The sequence below is a fragment of the Rhinolophus hipposideros genome, assembly GCF_964194185.1.
Source record: "Rhinolophus hipposideros genome assembly, chromosome: X".
NCBI lineage: Eukaryota > Metazoa > Chordata > Mammalia > Chiroptera > Rhinolophidae > Rhinolophus > Rhinolophus hipposideros.
This window is the reverse complement of record NC_138046.1, coordinates 78,972,674-78,995,717: the sequence shown is the minus strand read 5'-3', so window position 1 is coordinate 78,995,717 and position 23,044 is coordinate 78,972,674. Positions and strand designations below refer to the sequence as shown.

Here is a 23,044-nt window from a genome sequence, read left to right as displayed (position 1 = left end):
GAATAATAAATGTTACTCTTCACGTTAAGAGTTTTAATTTCTTTATTTCCTCATGAACAAATCAACACATTAAGCATCTGAACCTGCTGTTTTAAACTGTTCCAAGGAATCCTTGTGAAAAATACTCTGCAATACTATTGACTAGCTCATGGTTCTCCAACAATAAAACTACCACAGGACTTTTAGACAACTATTTTAATCATGGGGAAAAGATAAGCTTATTCTTAGGCCTTAGATTTACAATGGCAACATTACTTTGGTACATGTTAATCAATTACATCATCATCTAAAAAAAGATGAAAAAAAGGTACAAACTTTCAGTTATAAGATGAATAAGGTCTGAGCACCTAATGTTTAACATGGTGACTACAGCTGATAACATTGTTGTGTAACTGAAATCTGTTAAGAGTAGAACTTAAATGTTCTAACAAAAAGGGGTAAATACTGTTATTTTTAGAGTGAATATATCAGAATTTGTCAACAAACATCTAAAACCTCAATTGTCTTAAAGTAGATATGACAAAGATTGAATTGAAAAAAAAATTACAGATACAAATTAATTAAAATTAATTAGTTTGGCGGATAGTACAATTTGCTGCCTTTCCAGGTGGCAAAAGTCAAATATTTGGCTCTCATATCATGAGGATTACTGTCATAAGGATAGACAGTACTGGAAATACTAACCTTCCATAGTGATCACCTTTAAAAGAGAAAAAAATAACATGCAGCAATTCTCTTAATGACAAAGTTTGGAAAGAAACGTAAGATCTGTTTTCAGACTGTGGAGAGAGCTCTTGTTATTTAATATTCAGACAGTTGGAAGCATCTGAAACTGATACAGGCACATGATGCACTTTTAATTGTTTACAAGGTCTCCTCTGAAAACCACAAATACTTCCAAACTCATCAAGTAAACTCTGAAGAGCTGGCATCATTGGGGTGATTTCATCTTGCTTTCCATGCCAAGAGCGCTCTCTCAAACATGGTGAACGTTTCTTAAACCCGCTGGACTTTCTATAAGAAGTGTGGCAAGCACCAACCCCACAAAGTGAACAGTACAAAAAGGGTAAGAATTCTCTCTCTCTACGTGCAGGGAAAGCAGTGTTATGACAGGAAGCAGAGTGATTATGGCAGACTAAGCCGATTTTCTGCAAAAGAGGCTAAAACTGCAAAGGAGATTGTCCTGAGGCTTGAACATGTTGAGTCTAACTGCAGATCTAAGAGAATGCTGGCTACTGAGAGATGCAAGCATTTTGAACTGGGAGAAATGAAAGGGCCAAGTGACCCAGTTCTAAGATTCATATTTTTATCATAAAGACAATAAAATCTTGAAGATGAAAAGGGGTGATTTCACCTTAATTAAATTATACTAAGAAACAAAAAGAAGGCAAAAAACTGAAGGATAAATGAAACAAAACCAGCTACTTAGTAGTTGTACAATTAGTATTTGTTAAATAAAACACAGAGCACAATTCAATTTGCTTTTCTAAATCAGTGCCTGTTAATATCTTACCTGGATCAACCAAAGCTTTGTTAAATATTTCTTTAAGTTTCCTACTCTTCACATTCCTTCCTTGAGCAAGATTTCTGTACATCTCATAGCCTATGATCATAACACCACCGTCTTCTTGCCACCTCTGAAGCATGTAGCTTCTCTCTTGAGGACGTTTCACAGTTGCTAATTCAGAGACCTTTTGTGGGAAAATAAAGATTTTTAAAGATAGATATTAGGAATGTACAAATACTAAGTATTCCCACTGAAGTATGCATCACTGGTAATGAAAAATCTTTTTTTTTTTTACTATATGAATTTCATGTAGTTATTTTAATAATAAAAAACATTTAAAATATGATACCTCAAGCTTCTCATCATCTTTTAATCCCTCTTGCCACTTCTCAAATTCATTCATCCAATTCAAAGCAGTATTCAGAGGACAAACCACTAGAGCTGTGCTGAAATCCAATTTCTCACACAAAAGAACCGTATGAAGAAAACTAACCACCTACAAGAAAAAAAATTAAGTTGCCATATTCATTTCAATATCCACAAAAATTTAATAAATCAAGCAATCTTACAATTCAATAGCTGGGTGTTTTGTTGTTGTTGTTGCTTTATTTGCTTTAAATAATAAAGAAGCCAATCAAAAGTCACAATTTCGGAACCAGACAGATATGTCAAAAGAGGGAGTTCAAGTAGATGGTGTGTAAGGCCCTTCCAACTCTAAAGCTACATTATTCTATGCTCAATTACTAACATAAAGCAACCACACTGAAACAGCTACCAAGACTGTGGTCTCCACAGAACGTCCCTACGTTTCAGAAAATAATACTGCCCATTGAAAAGAAAATTGTATTACAGAGTACTTTTCCACTTTAAAGTTTTCTGAATCTATAATAATCTTATGATTTAAAATTGCATATATATTTACTGATTTCACATCTGTGCCACAATTCCTTGCCATTCAGAAATGTAGTATTTTAAAGTGAAAAATATTTCACTTTCTCATTATGACAGGATCCCAGACTGTTAAAAAGTAAAGGAAGTTCATTTCTCCCTGAGAATATTTGCAGTTTTTACTGGCTGTGCCTGTAATCCCATTACTTCACTGCATTAGAAACTCTGCCCAAGCATCATCTCCTATAAGATGCTTTCCCTCTCGATTCTTCTTTAACACTTATCTGAAAGTACATATTTCATTTGATTAAAATTTCTCTCCATAAAGTTCTTGGGGGAGGGATCTTGTTATTCTTGTTCACTGCTTTACCTTCAGCCCCTATAACTGTGCCTGAGACAGAATAGATCCTATGTGTATTCTTGAATTAATGAATATGCAAAAACACAATACCCTCATGGTATTTCTTACCTGTAAAGTCTTACCGAGGCCCATGCAGTGGGCAAGAATACATCCTGAACCTGGAGATTTCTTTGTTTTTTTTACAGATTCACAGCAGCAATCCCACATAAACTGAACACCTAAAAATAACAGATTAATTAAGTTCAATTTAAAGGCCCAAATTAAGAATCTTCCTTCCTAAAATATCGAAAACATTACCAGAGTCAGTTCTCCTTCCATCACCATATACTTGACTCTGGGTGGTGAACACACGATGTGAGATGTAGATAATGTAATACAGAACGGCACACCTGAAACCTATGTAACTTTACTAGCAATTGTCATCCCAATAAACTTTAATTAAAAAAAAGTTACCAAAACTTCTAAAAAACAGAATTTTTAAAAACAGATAAAGAATCTCTTAAATGTAAATGAGGATTCCCCCATTTAAGGTTAATTAGAAAAAAAGACAGCGAACACAAGCACACAATAGTGTGGTTTTCCTTCATTCACCTTATCTGAGCTATCACAGCAGACCTTTTCTATGCCCTGGGATGGTCCAAAGAGACATGAATAATCTAAAATAGCAACTTTATCCAAAGAAAAGACAGATTTCTATCAATTATATATTCATGTTTATTCAGTCAATAAAGAAAAAAACAGGAGGGGTAGTCCATTAGCTCGGCTGGTTAGAGTCTGGTGCTGGTAGCACCAAGGTTGCCAGTTCAATCCCCACATGGGCCACTGTGAGCTGTGCCCTCCTTAAAAACAAACAAACAAAACAAAATAAACAACAAGGAGATAATTTCTCATTTCTCCCTTTATTCATTAGTAAAGAACTGAACAAGAAAAGTGGCTGGCTACCTAAGGAATATCAACTGTAGAACTTCCCATATGAATTCAACCACATACACACTAAAAGTTGACTTACTGATTTTACACTAACAAAGCAGAGGATAGAGATAATTTGTTATCTTTCTAATACCAATGTAGGAATATTATGAACAAGTATACCTGAAAATGTTGAAAGAGCATTTCCTAAAGAAGGCTTTTACCTAACTGTATTTCTTCCTATCCCACCACTGACCTTAGCCAACCACTGTAGACTAGGTGAAGCCCACCTGCCACATATCCCCAGTTGTAAGTGCCATTTACTTCCCGTTTTGTAACTCTATCTTTGAAATCATTCAGTTTCGGTCTTTGTCATTTGCTTATGTGCTCCAGAAGGGCAGGGATCATGTTTGTTTTGCTTACCAGTGTACCTCCAGTGCTTAGCAGAATATGAGACACACAGACGACACCAAATACTGGTAAAACTTAACTAAAATGCTTTAATCATCTAAAAGTTTCTTACCATCTACTTGATGGGGTTTCAATTTGATAACCATATTTCTATGAACCTGCACTAAAGGTTCTTTGGTTTCTTCATCTTCATCTAAAACCAACTTGGTTGTTATTGGACACTTGGTGGGTGAAGCATCTTCAATTTCTATCACCTACAAGAAGGGGAATTATAGTTAAGCTCATAGAAATCACTTAAGCAATGGTGGAGTATTAGTCTTATTAAAAGAAATTTTCCAAAATATAAACACATGTACTTCCAAAGCACACATCCAATATTTTGGTTCAATAATACCAGGACAGATCACAGATTTACATGTTTTCCAAAATCAAAAACTTCCACAAGACTTTGAATCATTGTGGTAATGTCAGTAATTTAGCTCATCAGTTCTCACCTTGAATATGTCAACACGTTACAGTAGAGCTATGAGAAAAGCAGAGCTCTAAACTAATCTATGGCACCACCATTAAAATTTGAATGGACATGTGACTCCCAAATGGATGATTCTATTCTTCTAAAAGACATCTGAAAATGTACAAGGGCACTTGTGGCTGTCACAATTATTTGTCAGGACTGGTACTTAATGTAGGCAGAAGGGGAGGTAAATTTAAATGTTCTACAATGTTAAAAATCCCAAATAAGAACCACCCCAACCAAGAGGCCAAAAGACTCCCACTGAAAATATGTGCTGTGAACGGAAAAACAATTTAGAAACACTGGTTTGAGAACCACATGATCAAAAGCATGACAAGAACACATAATACCCTCTAATTCCAGAAAGGTAACAATAATCTCAAGTTTCTTATTTAAAAGAAAACTTAAACAGACATAAATACACATGAACACACATGTGCATATATTTTTCACTGTCTTATCTCAATATCTATCGATTATAGTATGCCCAAGAACTGTATGCTCAAGGTAGGCACAAGTATTCTCATTTTACAAATGAAAAATAAACTGAGAAACAAAGAAAATAAATAACTTATACAAGTTCATACAACTATTAAGTATCACAACACTAAGATTTATACCCAGAGAATCAGGCTCTAGTGTCCATATTCTTCACTACTACGTAATACTACTTGAAAAAAGGAAATGCTTATATTAACAGTTTTATGATTCCATGAAAATCAATAAAAATTCATGATTTTAAGATTATAGACACTGTGACGTTTAAGGAATAAAATTTTAGCCAGTATTTTTTTCTTATTTAGAACTATATATAACTAGAAACAAATGTATTATTTAATATTAACTATAAAAATGTTGAAACATAAAAGTAGAATAGCATAATGAACCCTATTACCCATTATCAGTTTCAAAAATTATCAATTTCTGGCCAGTTTTGTTTCACTGACAGCCTCCCAACCATTCTCCAATTCCCCTGATCCCACAAATGATTTTGAAGCAAACCCAAGAAAGCATATCATTTCATCTGTAAAAAGTTTTAAAATATCTCTTTAAAAGGATATACTCTCTTTTAAAAACCGTAACTACAGTAACATTATTGCATGTAAAAACTTAAAAATAAGTCACACATTTATAATAAATTACCTGAATAGTTACTGCATTTATATAAAACTGTAAATGATACACAAATCCAGACTAATACTGGAAGAGAGTGTGGTTAAGTATAAATAGCACAGGTCATTTAGATCCAAACTATTTCAACAAGTTACTTAAACTCTCTTAGTTTCAGTTTCTCTTAGTTTGCAGTTTCATCTGCAAACTGGGAAAGATTATAAACAGCCCTCACGGGGTTGTAGTGGAGATTAAATAATGCAATGTATGCAAAGTATCTGGCATAGACTAAGTATTCAATAAATTTTTATTGTGTCCTCGTTTGGATGTGTCTCACCTTAATAACACTGGAGCAAAGCCATTAGTCAAAATAGAAAATTCGCTGAATATCTTGTCTTATTTGCAAGGTGTGGTAGGCAGAATTCTAAAACAACCCACAGGAGTCCACCCTCTGGTGTAAACACCCTGTATAATCCCATCCTTTTGAGTATGGTTGAGATCTGCAAATATGATATCATTCCCATAATTGGGTTAGTAATCAGTTAGGTTTGATTAATCAAAGGGAGATTCTCCTGGGTGGTCCAGACCTAATTAAAGTGAGCCCTTAAAAAAGAGTTAAGTGTAACAGATGCACTCTTACTAATCTCAAAGACAAACAAACTACCACGTTGTGAAGAGACGTCTCTAGTAGCTAAGGACCTCAGTGTTACAACTACAAGGAAATGAATTGTGCCAGTAAGTGAGCTGGAAAAGGACACAAAGACTTAGATGAAAATTGTATTTCTGGCTAACACCTTAATTTCAACTTGGTGAGACACTGAGCAGATGACCCAGTAGAGCCATGGTCAGCTAAGCTACTCTCAAATTTCTGACTTATGGAACTGTGAGATAATAGTTTTGTCATAAGAGGCTAAGTTTGTAGTAATTTCTTAATGCAGCAATAGAAAACCAATACACAAGGCTTTAACTAAGACTTTGGAACCGTATATTTGTTAGTGATTTGGATGATACTTTTGTTATTAAGTGCTATCTTCAGGATGAAGGATTTTCATCCTGACTGCAAGATGAAATGATCCATAAAGAAAAGGTGTACTTACTATTACTAAGGAGATGTGTTTATGGACTCAAGCTATAAGGAAAATATATATAGGGGCGGCCGGTTGGCTCAGTAGTTAGGGAGCAGTGCTCCTAACACCAAGGTCACTGGTTCGATTCCCATATGGGCCAGTGAGTTGCGCCCTCCACAACTACATTAAAAACAACAACTTGACTTGGAGCTGATGGGTCCTGGAAAACCACACCGTTCCCCAATATTCCCTAATGAAATTTTTTTTTAAAAAATGAAAGTGTCTATAACTAATAATGAAAAGATAGCAATGAAATGGGAGAACTCAGGACAAATGATAAATTGAGGTATAGTAAAGGTTGAATAAGGACATGAAATGTATATTCCACACCTGAATTGATAAAAGAAAAGAAAAAAGTGAAAACAAAACTATTTAACTATAACATATTAATAAGGTTGAGCCCAATTTTTGCTGATGGAGATAAGGAACCAAGATGTATGGTATATTATGAAACAACACATTGAATATTAGGAACCAGATTTACCCTTCTGCTGTAATCAATTAGAAAAGTAGACAAAACATGTGAAACAAATATTTTCAGACACTGTATAGCAGGCAACAACAGGGCACTGATCCCTGAGATAAGCACAAAAACAAGGAGGACCCTATATTTCCCCTGGATTGCTGCCTGAAGGCACATTCCAGAATCCAGGGAAAGGGTATCCCAAGCAGAGCACTGGAGGTGTACTAAGTTGAGGAGACAAAGGTGGAGTTGAGATGACTTAGAAAGAAGCTACAGAGAAGTACAGAGGAAAAGGAGCCACAAAACAAGACCTTCAGAAATCAAGATGGGAGTCACTGTGAGTTTTAGATGAATAGTAAAATGTACATGAGGAGTACAACTTCACAAGGCCAGACGAACTGTGATTGAGAAGTTATGAGCTAAACAATCCCCAGTTTAAACAGATCATATAGGTATGGAAGGCATTCAATTACAGACAAGGCAGAGTAGAGAGTCTTCATGTATAACTCAGGGCATTCAATAGAGACAAGAGAAGCCCCACACACTACCAATGGGGCAAAACCATCCATAAATTAAAGGGCATTTAAGACACACCTTAACAAAGCTTTTTTTAAAAAAAAATCAAAATAATTGAACTGAACCAAAAGTGACTTAAATGCCTGTAGACAACAAAGCCAAGCACTTTCGATAGCATACACTCAACAACATCCAAATTACAATCTCCACTTTTTAATAAAACATTACTAGATATGTCAAGAAAGGAAAATATGAACAATAACGAGAAGAAAAATCACTTAACAAAAACAGACGAAGAAGTGACAGAGATGTTGAAATTGGAAGACAAGTACAGTAAAATAGCTGTAAGTATGCTCCAATACTGAAAGGAAAACATAAATATAGTGAGAAGAAAAATAAAATATATAAAAAAGGACCAAATGGAATATCTAGAAATAAAAAATTGCTATCTAATATGAAAGATTCACTGAATGTGATTAACAGCATAATAGTACAGAAGATCAATGAACTTGAAAACAAAGCAAGAGAAACTATCTAAAATGAAATACAGGACGGAAAAATGAAGAAACCAGTGAGACAATATGCAACAGTTTAATATACATGTAGAGTCTCACAGAGCAAAAGAACAGAAAAGCTTATTTGAAGAAATAATGGTTAAAATTTTCAAAAAACTTAATGGAAACTAGAAACCCACGAATCCAGCAAGTTTAAGGAACATTGAACATAATATAAACTAAGAAAACAAAAAGCGTCAATTCCTGAAAGCCAGTGACAAACAGAAAATCTTTTAAAAATCATTATATCAATCTTTTAAATAAAAGACACATTAAATACAAAGGGGCAATGAAAAGAAAGACCATAAAAAACATGTCATTAAAAAGCACCACCTTTAAACAGATGAAAGAAGAAAAAAAAAGCTATCAAATAAGAATTCTATACCCAGGGACAGTAATGTTCAAAAATGAAGGGAAAAGGTAAATGTCAAAAAAACGATGGATTACAAAACTCTAAGCTCTCATTTCCACATAGAAATGTCAAAGAAAATCATCTGAAACTGTCTGAACCAACATTATCAGTGTTCTGGAACACAGCCAAAGGTTAAAAAGTGAATGTTCAGTCAAGAAAAAGCCAGCTTCAAAATAGTAGGGGAATTTTATGTCATATTTACTTGCCCTAACCCTATTGCCTCCCTGGTGAAGCGATGGTCTTTTTCTTGAAGCAGCAGCAGCCTGGCTGCCATTTCCCTCCCTCAAATGAGGGAGGACAGCAAACCTTATTTGCAAATTATTGTGTATATCTATTCTAACCTCTGCAGGGGATAACTATAGGATTGACATAATACTCTTGTCACTGTTTCACCTAACTTGAAACTATCGGGAAAAACAGTACACACTGGTTATTAAAAGCAAAACAAAACAAACAAATACAAAACAGAAAAGCTACAAGGGAAATATAAACCCACAGACACCAGGGAAAAGATATTATAGATGGAGACATAAAAATGACCAACAAAGGCTCAGAGAAGAAGCTGTAATGAGGCTTTTGGAATTTAGAACATTCAAAACCAGCAACATGTCTAGGACAATTTAGAAACCCACGTGTATGGCTAGGCAATACACATGCTCAGAAAAAAACCGGAAAAAGACCTTAAGTTTTAATCTTGGGCTGATGCTTAGCTCCAGGACAATTCTAGTTAAGTACTAAAGAAGTACTTCAGTACACAGTCAACCTGCAAAGACTGGAAAAGATCAGGCATTCAAAGAAATCTCTTTCAAAACATTAGCAGAATATTCGAGAAAGGAACAGACTTCAGTGATGACACAAAACAAGGAACAGACTTTGCAAAAATAATTGGGAAGCATCTCAAAACAATCATACTACTACGACTTAAGAAAAATAAATATAGCAAATCCTTCCTAAGAAAGATAGCTTAGTTACCAAAATTATCACATTATAATAGTCAAATTACCTATTTGAAATTTTTTAAAAAGTCACAAACCATACAATGAAATAGGAAAAGTGGCCCATTCAAAACAACAAAACAGAAACCACTCGTGAGAAATCCACAAAAGTATATTTACTAGATAAAGACACTAAAGCAATTGTCTTTATTATGCTCAAAAGACCAAAAGAAACCATGGAGAAAAAACTACAGGAAATGAGGAAACTAATATGTGCACAAACTGGAACTCAACAAACAGGTAGAAATTACAAAAAGGAACCAAACCGAAAATCTGCAGCTGAAAAAGACAGTAAGCTAAATAAAAAATTCAAGAGATTCAATAGCAGGTATGACCAAGCAGAAGAATTAGCAAACATGAAGATGTCAATGAAAATTATCCAGTCTTGTGGGACATTAAGGAGACCAACTTATACATTATGAAAGTCCAAGGAAAAAAGAGAAAGGAATACAAAGATTATTTGAGGAAACAATGGCCAAAAACTCCCTAAATTTGAATACAGACCAGAATCTACAACTCCAAGAAGCTCTTCAAAGTCTATATAAGATAAACTAAAAGAGGCCCAGACAAATCACATTATAATCAAGCCTTATAAACTGATTTCTCATTAGAAAATTGCATACTTTAAAGTATTGAAAGAAAACAACAGTCAGCTGAAAATTCTACACACAAAAAAGCATCCTTCAAAATAGAGTGAAAAATTCAGACATTCCTAACCCAAGGGAGTTCATGAAAACTAGACCTACCCTAAAAGAAATGATAAAGGGAGGTATTTAGGCTGAAATGAAAGGGTGCTAAATAGTAACTCAACGAGGTACAAAGAAATAAATATCCATGAAACACATACATAAAGGAGCAAATATGAAACCCAGTATTACTATAACTTGGGTTTGTAACTCCAGGTTTACTTTCTGTTGAGATTTAAAAACAAAAGCATAAAAAACAATTATGTTATTGGGATAAAATTTTTAAAATGCAATTTGTGACATGAATAATATACAGCGGGAATGAAGCTGTATAAGATTACAGTTCCCTTTGGGGAACTTACTCAATAGTGTTTGGGGATTTTGTTGGGTGTCCGATGGACATGTGTCCTGTTTGGGAGACCACCTCAGGGATGCTGTGGATGCCTGGTCATGGCATTGTACACCAGAGGCTGGACATTAATGAATGCCAACTATAATTTTATGTGTATAATGTGATGGCTCGGTGTGAGATCGGGGTGGTGGTGGATGGCGGGAGGGGGGTTCACGGTGTGAGGGATGTAAAAATAAAATAAAATAAAATAAAAGTATATAAAAAAAAGATTACAGTTCTTGTACGCATTTGAAGTTAAGAATATACTATGTATAGATTATACACAAAATAAAATGAGATGGGAATCAAAATGTGTCACTGTAAAAAAATCACCTAAACAACAAAGACGGCAGCAATGGAGGAAATAATGAACAAAAAAAGCAGTGAGAAATAAATAAAATAGCAAAGTGACAGAAGTAAATCCTTACTCATCAGTACCTACTTAAAACATAAATGGATTAAGCTGCCAAACAAAAGTCACAGATTGATAAAACTGATTTTGAAATTATGGAAATATATGAATCAATAAAAGAATCATATTATATCAAAAGACACAAGCAGGCTTAAGGTGAAAGAACAATAAAATATATTCCATTCAAATAGCAATTTAAAAAGCTAGGATGACTATACAAACAGATGAATAGGCTTTAAGTCAAACACTATTAAAAGGGGCAAAAAGGATATTTATTATATATCAATAACAGAGTCCAGTAATCAAGAACAAATAACAAGCACCACTATGTTGTACACCTGAAATTAATACAATATTAAATGTGAACTGTAACTGAAACAAATTTAAACTATTTTTTGTAAAAAGAAGAAATAAGAGGATTTCCAGTTAAGATGGCAGAATAGGTAAATGCTATGCTTACATCCTCTCATGATCACATTAAAATTACAAGTAAACTACAAACAACTATGACTGAAAATCGCATGAACTCTAGCTGAACCGCAGCCCTACAACTAAGGGCATACAGAAGAAGCCAACTTGAGACTGGGAGGAGGGGAGAAGATGAAAAACACCCGCATGTGACCATTAAAAATTGGGAGGGATATCTCCGTTGCGGAGGTCACCCCAGCAGAAAATGGAGGAGTCCCAGCCCCAAAGCAGCCTCCCCAGCCCCAGATTTCAGTGTTGGGGAGAGAAGTCCCCTAACTTCTAGCTGTGAAAACCAGCAGACATTGTGGCTGACTAAGAAGGAAGGCAGTTGCAGTCCCAGGCACTCCTTTTAAAATGTCCCATGGAGAGACTTACTTGATTAACAGAGCAGCAGTTCGAAAGGTACCAGCGACATACTGGAAGGAACAGAGTTGTCTGGCTACAGGGCAAGGACTGGAAGGGAAGCTTACTCTGGACAGAGGAGCTGGTGGAAGCTATTGTTTCTTCGTTGAGCCTTCCCTCCTCCTGGTGGGCAAAGGCAGGCAACCAGCATACCTGAGTTTCTATCAACCTGGGTAACACCATTTGTTTCCACGGACTCCCTAAGGCCACACCCACACATATTTAGGCACACCCAAGCCACTTCCAGTGGCTTTTCTGTACAAATGGTCTGCACTGCCTCATGCTACAGACTTTCTCGAAATCACTTAAAGGTTCACAAAACATAAAAAAAGCACCATGTGGCTTTGGCATGTCCTGAATTTCTGGTTGAGATCCCCAAGTCTGGCATGGATGACAACAAGCCATGGTTTGCAGCTTGATCTCTTGAGGCACCTCCAAGCATAGCGTGGGTTGTGGTCAACTGTGGATTGCTTTGTGGATCATGCCAGGTGAACCCAGACTGGCCACAGGCTGTGCCTGAAATTGGATGGCAGTGGGTCCCCTCCCAGGAGCCCCCAGGGCTGGCACGTCGAGTGGCCAGCTTCAAACCAATCCGAACCATCACCCTCTAAGCTACCTCTAAGGAAAGCACACAAAAAGGACAGACTGAGCAGGCACCAGAGCCCCACTAAACCAAACCGTACTTTTTAGGGTCAGCCTGTGCACCACAGGTGTTCCACTGTAGTCATGGCGAGTCCTCACAACCAATCAGCCTGAGGAATAATCCCTCCTATTGATGTACAAACAGCAACCAAGGCTCAACTACAACAGGAGGACACAAACAACCCTCAAAGGGGACACACCTGGAATACTTGACTCTAGTAACCAGGAAGACTGTACCACTGAGCCCCACAGCACACCTGCTACATAAGGCCACTCAACTAAGACTGGGAGGCATAGCAGCTCTACTTAATACATAGAAACAAGCACAGTGAAGCAGCCAAACTGGGTAGGCAAAGAAGCATGTCCCAAATTTAAAAACAAACAAAAACAAAAAAACCAAACAAAGCTCCAGGGGGAAAAAATGAACAAAATGGAGATAAGCAATCTACAAGACACAGAGTTCAAAACACTGGTTATAAGGATGTTCAATGATCTCAGGAAAAACTCCAACACAAGAGACAGGAAACATAAAAATGGAGATACAAAACATAAGAAAGAACCACTCGGTGGGGCGGCTGGATGGCTCAGTTTTGGTTAGAGCGAGAGCTCTTAACAACAAGGTTGCCGGTTCCATTCCCACATGGGATGGTGGGCTGTGGCCCCTGAAGCAAAGGTTGAAAACAGCGACTGGACTTGGAGCTGAGCTGCGCCCTCCACAACTAGATTGGAGGACAACGACTGATGGTTCCTGGAAAAAAAACAGTTTCCCAATATTCCCCAATAAAATAAAATAAAAAATAAATTAACACACACACAAAAAGAACCACTCAGAAATAAATACAAAAACTGAAATGAAGAATATATAGATTACATGATGCAGAGGATCGAATCAATGATTTACAAGATAAAGGAGTAGAAAACCCCCAATCATCGGGGTCAAATATACGGTGATGGAAGGAGAACTGACTCTGGGTGAACACACAATATGAGATATAGATGATGTAATACAGAACTCTACACCTGAAATCTATGTAACTTTACTAACAACTGTCACCCCAATAAACTTGAATTAAAAACAAAACAAAAACAAACAAAAAAAAACCAATAAGAACAGCAAAAAGAACCCCAAAAATGAGGACCCTTTAAGTGGACTCAGGGACAACAAAAGTATACCAACAATTGCATCATAGGGGTACCAGAAGGACAAGAGAGAGATAATGAATTGAACACCTATTTGAAGAAATAATGAGGGAAATCATCCCAAACCTGGTAAAGTAAATGTATATTCAATCCCAGGAAGCACAGAAAGTCCCAAACAAGAAGAACACAAAGAGGCCCACACCAACCGACATCATGGCTAAAATGCCAAAATTTAAAGACAACAAAAGAATTTTAAAAGCAGCAAGAGAAAAGCAGTTCATTACCTACAAGGGGCCTCCCATAAGACTGTCAGCTGATTTCTCCACAGAAATGTTGCAGGCCAGAAGGGTTTGGCATGAAATATCCAAAATAAGAAAAAGCAAGGACTTACAGCAAAGCTACATTTGGAAATGGAAGTACAGACAAAGAACTTCCCTAACAAGAAAAAGCTAAAGGAGTTCATAACCACCAAAGGACTATTACAAGGAATGTTAGAGGGACTTCTTTAATATGGAAAAAAAATGACCAGAAATAGAAATACGAAAATGGCAACAATTACACATCTATCAACAATAACTTTCAAAGTAAATGCATTAAATGCTAAAATCAAAGCAGGAGGTGGCTGAGTGGATAAGAAAACAAAAGGTAACATATACTGCCTATGAAAGACTCACTTCCAATTGAAAGACAAACATACACTGAAAGTAAAGGATAGAAAAAGTTATTTCATGAAATGGAAATGGAAAAAAAAAAAAGCTGAGTAGCAATACTTACACCAGACAAAAGAGACCTTTAAAACAAAGACTATAACAAGAGCCAAACAACGCCCCAGTATTCCCACTTCTGGGTATTTATATGAAGAAACCTAAAACAGTACTTTGTGGGGACATGTGCATCCATATGTTCATTGCGACATTATTTAGAATAGCCAAGTTGTGGAGGCAGCCTGGGTGTCCATCGATGGAAGAATGGTTAAAGAGGAGGTGGTACAGATATACAGTGGAATACTGCTTGACCATGAATAGGAATGGATTCTTGACACCTGTGACAGCATGAGGAACCTGGAGTGTATTGTGCTCAGCGGAGTATGTCAGACAGCCAAAGACAGATGCAATGTGATTTTGCTTATATGTGCAATCTAAAGAACAAAATAGAAACAAATTAAAAAATACAGAGAACATGATGATGGTTGCCAGATAGCAGGAGTATTGAATAGGTGGGTTAAAACAGGAAGGGATTAAGAAGTACACTTTCGTTGTTACAGTAGTCATGGGGATGTAGGATATAGCACAGAAATAGTAAATAATATGATAATAACTATGATGGTGTCAGGGGGGTACTACATTTATCAGGGAGATAGAGGTGAGGAGGTCTAGGGTACAGAATGAAAAAGGTGAAAGGATTAAGAAATACTAATTGGTAGTTACAAAATAGTTATGAAGATGTAAAGTAAAGAATAGAGAATATAGTCAATAATAACTGCCTAGTGCCGGGTGGGTACTAGATTAGTCGGGGATCATGTCTGAAATTATACAAATGTCTAACCACTATGTTGAACACCTGAAATTAACACAAAATATTGATATAATATTGAATATTACCTATAATTAAAAAATAAAAAGGGAGGTAGGTGAAGGTGAATAAGAGGTTCAAATTTTCAGATATAAAACAAATAAGTCACGGGGATGTAATGCACAGCATGGGGAATATAGTCAATGATACTGTGATTGCATAGTATTTTGTCAGATGGAGACTGCACTTATGGTGATCACTTCTTTAGGTATACAGATGTTGAACAACTGTGGTGTACACTTGAAACTGATATAATCTTGTATGTCAGATATATTTTTCAAAAGAAATCTTGAAAACAAATTTAAAAAATACATTAGAGGGAATCAACAATACATTAGATGAAGCAGAGGATGAATCATTGAATAGGAATATAAGGTAACACAAAACACTCAATCATGACAAGAAAAAGGAAAAAGAATCCGAAAAAATGAGGACAGTTTAAGGGGCCTCTGGGACAATATCAAGCATACAAAATTTACATCATAGGAATACCAGAAGGCACAGAGAGAGAGCAAGAAATTGAAAAACTATTTGAAGAAATAATGAGAGAAAACAACCCTAACCTGGCAAAGGAAATGGGCATACAAGCCAAGGAAGCACAGAGTCCCAAACAAGATGAACCAAAAGAGGCCCATATCAAAACACATCATAATTAAAATGCCAAGGTTAAAGACAAAGAAAGACTCTTAAAAGCTGAAAGAGAAAGGAAGTTAGGTACCTGCACAGGAACTCACGTAAGATTGTCAGCTTTTTTCTCCACAGAAACTTTGCAGGCCAGAAGGGATCGGCACAAAATATTCAACGTGAGAAAAAGCAAGGACCTACAACCAACATGACTCTACCCAGCAAAGCTATCATTTAGAATCAAAGCAGAGATAAAGAGCTTCCCAGACAAGAAAAAGCTAAAGGAGTTCATCATCACCAAACAAGTATTATTAAGGATTGTTAGAGAGAGTGCTTTAATAAGAAACTATTTTAAAAATATGAATAAAATGGCAATAACTATGTATCAACAGTTACTTTAAACGTAAATGGATTAAATACTCCACTCAAAAGATGTGGGGCATATGAATGGATAAAAAAAAAAAAAAACATGTGATGCCCATAAGAGACTCACATCAGATTGAAAGCCAGAGAATGAAAGTAAAGGGACGGGAAAAGATATTTCATGTAAGCAAAACAAACAATAAAAGCTCTGGTAGCAATACTTATACCAGACAAAACAGATTTTAAAACCGGGGCTACAACAAGAGACAAAGAAGCATCTAGTAATTCTACATTTGGGTATTTATTTGAAGAAATGTAAAACACTAATTTGAAAAGATATATATGTATCCATATGTTCACAGCAGCATTATTTACAAATAGCCAAGATACAGAAGCAACCTAAGTGTCCATCAGTAGATGAATGGATTAAAATATGGTAAACACACACACACACACACACACACACACACACACACATAAACACTGGAACATTACTGAGCCATAAAAAAGAATGAAATCTTGCCATCTGCAATAGCATGGATGAACCTAGAGGATATTATGCTAAGTGAAATAAGTCAGAGAAATACAAATACCTTGTCATTTCTCCTATATGTGAAATCTAAAAATCAAAATAAATGAACAAATAAAAAAACCCGACAAACACAGATAACATTTTGATGGTTGCCACATGAAAAGAGGGTTTGTGGGACAGATGAAAGAGGGGTAAGGGATTAAGAAGTACAAATTGGTAGCTACAAAATAGTCATGGGGGTACAAAATATAGCATAAGAAATACAGTTATTAATATTGCAATAACTATATAGTGCCAGATGGGTACTAGATTTATTGGGGTGATCACCTTCTAAGTTATATAAATGTCTAATAACTATGTTGTACACTTGAAATTAATATAATGGTGTATGTGACCTGTAATTAAAAAATAAAAATATATATAAAAAAAGAAATTAAACAAAACACTCCGAAATAACCAACAGGTCAAATAAGAAATCACACAGGAAATTGGAAAGTAGCTTAAGACAAATGAAACAAAAACATGGAATACTAAAACTTTTTAAAACATTCAGCTAAAGTAGAGTGTGCTAAGATGGGAATTTACAGTGGTAAACACATACATTTAAAAGAAGAAAGATCACAAATCAAAAACTTAACCTTACATCTCAGACACAGAAAAAGAAGACAAATTACCGCCAAAATAGCAGAGGGAACAACAATGATTATAGCAGATATAAAAAAACACAAGAAAAAGAGAAAAATCAACAAAATCAGAAGTTGATTCTTTGAAAAGAATAAAATTTACAAATCTTTAGATAGATTAAACCAAAAAGATAAAGGATTGAAAGTATTAAAATCTGATATAAAGGTGGGAAATTAATAGCAATTTTACGGAAATAAAAATAATGAAAGAATATTATAAACAAGTGGACAAAAAAATGGTTAAAGTAGATGTAATGGAAAAATTCCAACAAAAAAAATCAACTTAGAAAAGACGATTGATGGGAAACAAAATGTGGAAAGACCACTAAACCATTAAAAACACTGAATGAATAATCAAAACTTCCAACACAGAAACACCCAGGACCAGACTGCTTCTCTGGAGAATTATACCAGTCATTTAAGAAATACTTAATGACGGACATCTTGAAAATGGCGTCGTAAGCTGACCCTCTGTAAAGCTTCCCTAGAATTTACAACTGATCGAACAACTATACCTTCAAAAAGGACTCCCTAAACACAAGACAGGCACGACGAAGAGGTCCACCATTGAATTCACCTAAAGGTGGGCGAATCGCGCGAGTGGGGGAGGAGGGAAGGGAGAAGTGCGGAGACGGAGGCGCGGGGGAGGAGGACGCAGACCAATCTCAGTGCTCCGAGCTTGCTGCATCCTGCAACTACCACAGCTGCAGGAGAGGGAAGAACTCGGACTGCTAGGGATCTGCTTATGGCGCGCAGGGCAGAGGGGGCAGCATATAACACGGCTGAACACAATGCTCACGGCAGAGGCCTCGGAGAAAAGACTGAGTGAGGGAAGAAGGCTGAAAACGGTGGTCTAAGCACTCACTGCCAAGAAGAGAACAGAAGCCTTAGGCACTGAGACTAGCCGCCTGCTCCCTACCCTCCCAGAGCTCGCCCCACCCCACCTGCCCATGCTAGAAGCAGACCAGTAGCAGTGTCAGATCAAAAGAACAGAATATTTGCTGTTCTGAGAACTGTGGACTGCAGATACAGATTCGTAGCCCAACTAGTTCTGGCAAAGGGGAGGGAGTTGTGGAAGCAGGACAGGCTATGGTGCTGGTCGACGCCATTGCTCTGGGCCACCTCTCACAACATACCCGGCCCCGGCCCCACCTATCTGGGCAGATCCCTGCAGGAATAAACAGAATTGCTAAAACATACCGGCTCTGAATATGGTGTAGGAAGAGGTTTGGAACTTCAAAAGCTCTCCCCATAATGGACACTGAGCTCTGTGACCAAGGCGAACTATTAACAGAGGAGAAGCCCGTCACCCAGGAAATCCCGTCATTGTATGAGAAACTGGAATAGTGCAGAGAAAACACAGCACTACCGTGTGAAACATTAAAGAAGACTGCAGTCACAGAGAAAATAAAACATTCTACCAACAAGTACTAGAAAACAAAAGAAAGACCTCATCCTATCAACCTGTTGCAAAAGCCACTCCTGTAGATGTCTAGGAAGAGAAATAATAAATTAGTAATTCCCATGAATAACCAAGGCAACAAGACAGCTCAAAAACAAAGAGAAAAGTCTCCAGATAAGGAACTTGAAGATATGGAAATCTGTGACTTAAATGACAGACAATTTAAGATTGCAGTTCTAAAGAAACTCAAAGAGATGCAAGAAAACAAAGAAAGGCAATTTAATGAACTCAGAAACGCAATCAAAGAACAACATGAGCATTTTAAGAAAGAGACTGAAATTTTGAAAAAGAACCAAATGGAATTTCTGAAGATTAAGAACTCAATAGAAGAAACTAAGAATGAAATAGCCAGCTTAGGTAGAAGAGTTGACCACATGGAGGAAAGAATTGTGACATCGAAATTAGAAACCTGTATGACAATGGAAGCAAGAATGTACGATGGGGTAAAGACAGTCTGTTCAATAAGGGGTGTTGGAAAACCTGGACAGACACATGAAAGAAAATGAAGCTGGACCATCTCCTTACACCATATACAAAAACAAATTCAAAATGGCTTAAAGACTTAAATGTAAGATCTGAAACCATAAAATATCTTGAAGAAAATATAGGAAGAAACTTCATGGACATTACCCGGAGTGAGATTTTCACTGATATATCCCCTCGCGCGAGGGAAGTAAGAGAAAAAATAAACATGTGGGATTACATCAAACTAAAAAGTTTTTTCACAGCAAAGGAAACCATCAATAAAACAAAAAGGGATCCCACTGAATGGGAAAAGATATTTGCCAATGATATATCTGATAAGGGATTAATATCACAAATCTATAAAAAACTTACTCAACTCAACTCCAAAAAAACAAACAACCCAATTAAAAAATGGGCAGAGGACTTGAGGAGACATTTTTCTAAAAAGGACATACAGAAGGCAAGAAGACATATGAAGAAATGCTCACCCTCACTAACCATCAGAGAAATGCAAATAAAAACCACAATGAGATACCACCTCACCCCAGTCAAAATGGCTATCATCAAAAAATCAACAAACAACAAATGCTGGCGGGGATGTGGAGAAAAGGGAACGCTAGTGCACTGTTGGTGGGATTGCAGATTAGTGCAGCCACTATGGAAAACAGTATGGAGGTATCTCAGGAATCTGAAAATGGAACTACCCTATGATCCAGTAATTCCACTCCTAGGCATCTACCCGGAGAAATCCAAAACTCCAATTCAAAAATCTGTATACACTCCTATGTTTATTGCAGCACTTTACACAATAGCCAAGATATGGAAACAACCGAAATGCCCATCGGTCGATGACTGGATTAAGAAGCTGTGGTACATTTATACAATGGAGTACTACGCAGCCATAAAGAAAAAAAAATCTTATCATTTGCAACAACATGCATGGATCTAGAGAACATTATGTTAAGTGAAATAAGTCAGAAAGAGAAAGACAAGTACCATATGATCTCACTTATATGCGGAATCTAAAGAAAAGAATATGTGTACGAACTAATCAGAAACAGTTTTGGGGACACAAAAAACCGAGAGTTGTTAGATGGGTGGGGGTGAGGGGGTTGGGGATGGAGGGATGGGTGAAGAAAGTGGGGGGCGGCTGGTGACCACAGGATGGCCTCACGGTTTTTTGAGAATTACTTTGGGGAACTTATTCAATAGTGTTTGGAAATTTTGTTGGGTGTCCGATGGACATGTGTCCTGTTTGGGAGACCACCTCAGGGATGCTGTGGATGCCTGGTCATGGCATTGTACACCAGAGGCTGGACATTAATGAATGCCAACTATAATTTTATGTGTATAATGTGATGGCTCGGTGTGAGGACGGGGTGGTGGTGGATGGGGGGAGGGGGGTTCACGGTGTGAGGGATGTAAAAAAAAAAAAAGAATATATCACCATAACCTCTATTTCCATTCCAAAAAAAAAAAAAGAAATTGGAAACCTGGAAATGACATGATGGAGGAAGAAAGAGACTTCAGATTAAAAGAAATGAAAGAACTCTACAAGAACTTTCTGATTCCATCAGAAAAGGAAATATAAGAATAATAGGCATACCAGAAGGACGAGAAAGAGAGAAGGAAACAGAGAATATGTTGAAACGAATTGTCGCTGAGAACTTCCCAAACTAGAGGGCAGAACTGGATCATAAAATCCAAGAAGCAAATAGAACACCTAATTACCTCAATCCCAACAGGCCTTCTCCAAGGCACATTGTATTGAAGCTGTCTAAAATCAACGACAAAGAAAGAATCCTCAAGGGAGCCAGGGAAAAGATGGTAACCTACAAAAGAAAGCCCATTGGATTATCATCAGATTTTTCAGCAGAAACTCTACAAGCCAGGAGGTAGTGGAACCAAATATTCAAACAATTGAAAGAGAGAAATTATGAGCCAAGAATAATACATCCAGCAAAGATACCCTTTAGATATGCAGAAGGAATAAAGACCTTTCCAGACATACAGAAGCTGAGGGAATTTACTAATACACGACCTGCACTACAAGAAATACTACAGGAGGCTATTCGGCCACCAACAAAAGGGACAATTTCTGGCAATCAAAACATAAAAAGGTGGATAGTAAAGTCCTGACCGGATTATGGGAATGGAGAAAGAAAGCGTGCTGAAGAAAATGGAATACTCTAATTATCAAACTTTCTTTTACATAATCTTAAAGGGTAACCACTAAAAAAATTCAGAACTGAAATACATACTGTAATAAAAGAAACAGAGGGAAACATCATAGAATACCACACACAGAAATAAAAGACAACAACAAAAAGGCAAAGAAACAATGGAGGCACAGCCTTACCAGAAAACTAACGATGGAATGACAGGAAATCCTCTCATATCAATAAACACCCTAAATATAAATGGACTGAACTCACCAATAAAAAGGCACAGAGTAGCAGATTAGATCAAAAAACTAAACTCAACCACATGCTGTCTCCCAGAGACATATCTCAGCCACAAGTGAAAGCGTAGACTCAAAGTGAAAGGGTGGAAATTGAAACTCCAAGAAAATGGTACCCAGAGAAAATCAGGTGTAGCCATATGGATATCAGATGAAACAGACTTCAGGGTGAAAAAGGTAACAGGAGACACATATGGATATTTTGTAATGGTAAAGGGGACTATACAACAAGAACATATAACAGTCAACAATATTTACACCCACAATCAGGGAGCACCGAAATATACCAAGCAACTACTAACAGAACTAAAGGGAGAAATTCAGCAAAACACAAGTATACTAGGGGACTTAAATACATCATTGACAGCTATGGATAGATCATCCAAACAGAAAATAAATAACGAAATAGCAGCCCTAAATGACACATTAGATGAAATGGACATAATTGACATATATAGAGCACTACATCCTAAAACATCAGACTATACATTTTTTTCTTCTGTACATGGAACATTCTTAATGATAGACCATATATTGACACATAAAGTCAGCCTCAGCGAATTTAAGAAGACTGAAATCATACAAAGCATATTCTCTGATCACATGGCTTTGAAACTGGATACCAAGTGCAAAAAGAAAGCAGGAAAAAACACAAATATGTGGAGATTAAACAACATAATTTTAAAGAACGACTGGATCAAAGAAGAAATTAGAGGAGAGATCTAAAGATACATAGAAACAAATGACAATGAAAATACATCGAACCAAAATTTTACGGATGCAGCAAAACCAATTTTAAGACGGAAATTTGTATCATTAAAGGCCTATTTCAAGAAACAAGAAAAATACCAAATAAATAACCTCATGTTACACCTTAAAGAACTAGAAAAAGAAGAACAAATGAAACCCAAGTTCAGCAGAAGAAAGTAAATAACAAAAATCAGACCAGAACTAAATGAAATAGAGAACAAAAA

The 23,044-nt window shown here is 36.5% G+C and overlaps 1 protein-coding gene across 24 annotated transcripts in view; it reads right to left on the bottom strand.

Annotated features, from left to right (window-relative positions):
• ATRX (ATRX chromatin remodeler) overlaps positions 1–23,044 on the bottom strand; it is a 255,985-nt gene that overhangs the window by 109,117 nt on the left and 123,824 nt on the right. For all 24 annotated transcript variants that reach the window (XM_081043771.1, XM_081043772.1, XM_081043775.1 and 21 more), the window contains 4 exons: positions 4,189–4,330; positions 2,865–2,974; positions 1,857–2,003; positions 1,514–1,691 (listed from right to left, as the gene is read on the bottom strand). In XM_081043771.1, the coding sequence (XP_080899897.1) occupies positions 1,514–1,691; positions 1,857–2,003; positions 2,865–2,974; positions 4,189–4,330 (577 nt within the window). The remainder of the gene's footprint in view (positions 1–1,513; positions 1,692–1,856; positions 2,004–2,864; positions 2,975–4,188; positions 4,331–23,044) is intronic.